The 4280-nt window shown below is 39.7% G+C and overlaps 1 protein-coding gene across 1 annotated transcript in view; it reads left to right on the top strand.

Moving 5' to 3' along the window:
• Positions 1–747, top strand: part of LOC106333508 — a 1318-nt gene extending 571 nt beyond the window's left edge. Inside the window, exons 3-4 of the mRNA XM_013771948.1 lie at positions 13–226; positions 568–747. Coding sequence (XP_013627402.1) covers positions 13–226; positions 568–747 — 394 coding nt within the window. The remainder of the gene's footprint in view (positions 1–12; positions 227–567) is intronic.
• The last annotated feature ends 3533 nt before the right edge of the window (positions 748–4280 follow it).

Genomic DNA, 4280 nt, shown 5'->3' on the forward strand with positions numbered 1-4280 from the left:
TGGGTTTCAAAGAGGAGGAGTTGATAAAACTTTGTTTATTAGTGAGAATGGAAAAGACATACTTATCATCCAAGTCTATGTTGATGATAACATATTCGGAGGAACCTGTCAGTCCATGGTTGATGAGTTTGTTAGAACTATGACCAAGGAGTTTGAAATGAGTATGGTGGGTGAGCTAAGCTATTTTCTTGGACTGCAAGTCAAGCAGCTTGATGATGGAATCACGGTATCACAAAGCACATATGCAAAAAATCTTATTAAAAGATTTGGGATGCAGACGAGTTAGACAGCCAATACTCCGATGAGCACAACTACAAAGCTGTCGCGAGATGCTGATGGGAAACCGGTCGATGAAAAGCTCTACAGAGCCATGATAGGCAGTCTGCTGTACCTTACTGCGAGTCGACCTGATCTATGTCTAAGCGTAGGTATTTGTGCACGATATCAAGCCTCTCCAAAGGAATCACATATGAATGTTGTCAAACGCATTATCAAATATGTGAAAGGTACGTTGGATTTCATTGTGATAATATGAGTGCTATAAACTTGTCTAAAAATCCGGTTCAGCATTCACGTACCAAACATGTTGACATTCGACATCACTTTGTGAGAGAGTTGGTTGAGATGAAAATCGTGATCCTGGAGCATGTACCAACTGAAAGACAACTGGCTGATCTATTCACCAAACCTCTGGACTATAACACGTTCCTAGGCTTTCGAAAGGCCTTAGGGATTGTGAATCTCTGAATAAGTCCTGTTAGAAGAGGAGAGCTGCTGTATATATGTGTTACTGCTTGTCGATATGTCACCACAACCCCAAAACCTTGAGCCAACAAGTTCGATTGTGCAGCTTACTCCACCTATCTTCTCAATAGTACAGTCACTTCGCTGGTGAAAGACACTCATCTTGGACCAGGATGCTGCAACATTTTTGGTCTGAGCATTGATCACTGTCTGGATTGAATGAGGAAACACATCAGAGACTGAGTGAAAATAGGCAGAAGGAGAATATCGTATCTCATGCAAATACAAAAAAAAAAAAAAGGAAAGGCCCGGAATGATGGATATTCGTTTTGGAGCTGGGTGACACAACATTCTGACTCTGATTTCGATCACTGTCCAGACTGGGCAGGGTTGATGTCAACTCTTCGAGATAGCTCAGCCTGGAGCGAGGTGTTGCCCCACTTTGTCTCTAGTATTGACAACTGTCTCACTCACTTGAGTTGATAAACAGACTCTGATAAAAAAAAAATTTGTTTACTCTGTCTGTAGAGTTGGAGAGACAGACCCACAAGATGTCTACACTGTGTTTTCAGACCATACATATGACTGTGCTATAAGAGCTAAGGTGTGAGTGAGTTGTGTAGTAGAATCATGTCTGTGTCAGCTACTCGGCTGAGAAATAGCTACAGATTTGGGTTGGTCTCTCTGATTTCTATTAAAACCTCTTGGTGACTTAGTACAAGTGGGAAGCAATCTCTGTAGCTCTCTTCTAGACGCTAAAGGCATCCTTGAGTATGTCTTCTGGCGGTTTGTTCAAGATACGGTTTCTTTTGCGTGATGTATTGCTCACAAGGTCGTGAGTATCAGTCACACAAACTCTCTCTCTCAAAAACGTAAGTTATGTTTGTACATGGTAGTTTTAAAACTTAGTAAAAAAAAATGCAACGGTTTGATTTTGAGTCCTTCATTTGTTAGTTCTGGGTCGTTTGTCTTGGGCCTGTTTTTGTGTTTTCTAACGGGCCTTGTGAGTGTGCTTAGGGTTGGTACTTGTGGCTTGAATGATTCAGCTGATCTCAAGTGTCACACTCTCTCTCCCTTGCCGGCGCACTCTCTCTCTCTCTCTCTCTAGCGACATGCAACCAGCAAGAAGAAGCTCACGGCTCTCAAAGCTGAAGAATGTTGAGTCCGATCCGCCATGTGTCTCCGAGACAGCTCCGATGAACACTTCTGACATCCCTTTGGGATCGTGTCCATCCTCACGAAAGCGGGTTCGTCGTCGTGTCTCAGACGGTGATACTGCACCTCCGCCGGAGCACATTGAGCCGGAAGCTGAGTCTCTCTCTGATGAGGAATCCTCTGATGACAACCCCGATTAAGCTCCGGTTGCAGCTGATACTCCTGAAAATCGCTCCAAAGAACAGAGATATGTGGAGAGTCGGAATGTTTATCAAACTAAACCTCAGTTCTATCCAGAGCTTATGCGACCACAAAGAATGCCAATGACCGGAAAGTTCTTCTTAATGGCGGCGACTGAGCGGTACAAAGACCTTCGGGGCCGGAAGTGCATTCCTCAGCAGTGTATCTCTCTCACGGACGATAATCTCTCTGATGTCAGAAGGATTGTGACTGGAGCAGGTTTGATTCACACACTCACTGATATCGATCCCTATCAGCCAAATGTGGTAAGAGAATTCATTGCTAATCTCCCTGAGGCTGAGGAACAAGATGATGGTGTAGCTGTGTATGTCAGAGGCTCTCTTGTTGATTTCTCTCCGAGTCTGATTAATTCTCTGTACTGCATTCCTGGATTTGAAGAAGATCCACTACAAGGAAATGTTTCGTCACAAAAAAAATATTTCGTCACAATATTGACATTGTGACGTATTTGTAACTGTTTGTATACGGTTGCAATACAATCGTCACAAATTTTTTTTGGTACCAAAAACGTAACAATTTTGCAACGTATTGAAACCGTAACAAGTCCGACACAAGTCGTGACGATATATGTAAGTGACAAAACAGCCACAATTAGCAACTAATAATCATGTCACAAAACCGTCATTTTTTGTGACCATTACACCGTCTCATTTTCGTAACTCGGTGTGACGAAACATTGGTCTCCAATCGTCACAACTAAGGACTAATACGTAGTCACTAAACAGTCTAATTTCGCTACTAATTTGCAGTCACTGATATGTTATGTATTGTCACTGAAAATGAGTAACAGTTCCGTCACAACTGAGGACCGATACGTAGTCACTAAACAATCTAGTTTTGTCACTCAAATTGTCAGGCATTTTGTCACAAATCAGTCTTAATTAGATACTTATATTTTGTATCTAATTATAGCCAGATTGAAAATCTCTGTTCTTTAAGCGTGATTAGATTGTCTCCAGTTATCCCAGGGTAAGAAACATTCATACTCTCATCAAACAACCTATATAAAAAATCCCACCGTGAACAATGACGAATGCTTATATATTCAGTCTATGAAAAATCAATTGATGTGCCTTTATTTTATGTACCTTTCAAATGGCCCTAGCTCCTCACAATTAAGCAGAACATATGTATGTGCGATGTGGTGGTCTTTATCTTGAAGCCACAGCTCTTTTTCTCTACCGCTGCCCCTCCCTGGTTGAGAAAAAAATGTCTGGTATATCACTACACTGATCATCATGATTTCCTCCATCATAGTGTCGATCTTCTGCTCGGGCTTTCGTTTTGATATGTGGTTCAAAGTAGTAATTACCAAAAGTTGAAATCTCTTCGTTAATGTATTGTTCTACAATAGAACCTTCAACTTTCGCCTTATTTTTCACCATTTTTTTTAGATGCCCCATGTGTCTTTCGAAAACATACATCCATCGAAATTGGACAGGTCCTCCAAGTCTAGCTTCATGTGCCAAATGAATTGGTAAATGCTCCATAACATCAAAAAAGGATGGAGGAAAAATTTTCTCCAAATTGCAAAGAACCATGCGTATGTTTTGATCTAATATTGCAACACTGTCTTTATGCAATGTCCTTGAACAAAGATTCCAAAAAAACAAGCTAACACCTATAAAACAGATAATAAAATAAGATAGAGTTATGTAAATATTAAATTTAATCAGGAACATATTTTGAAACAGAGCATAGTCGTTCCAAGTCTATCTAAGAGCAAGCAACACTTTATAAGACATTTAGAAGAAAAAACATAAATTAAAAATCAAAGAAACCTTGACGGCAACGTCTAAAGCCTTAATGTAAATGACGCAAAATTATCTAACCAACTAAAATTAATATCGACGAGGATAAAGGCACGTTATTACAACTAAAAACAGAGCACTACGTAAACATAGCACACTATATATGAAACTTTATATATAGAAAAATCATTAAACAAAGCAAAATTATCTCACCATATATTAAAACTAGAGCATTAACGTGAACTTTAAAGTCTAACAAATAAATGTCAGTTTCTTTAATCGTTCTTAACAAAACATATATAAATCTCTATAAAGCAAAACTTGAGGAGGCAAAAGCACCTCACATAATCAGTTTCTTCTTAACAGACA

This window comes from Brassica oleracea, chromosome C1 (genome assembly GCF_000695525.1).
Source record: "Brassica oleracea var. oleracea cultivar TO1000 chromosome C1, BOL, whole genome shotgun sequence".
Classification (NCBI taxonomy): Eukaryota; Viridiplantae; Streptophyta; class Magnoliopsida; order Brassicales; family Brassicaceae; genus Brassica; species Brassica oleracea.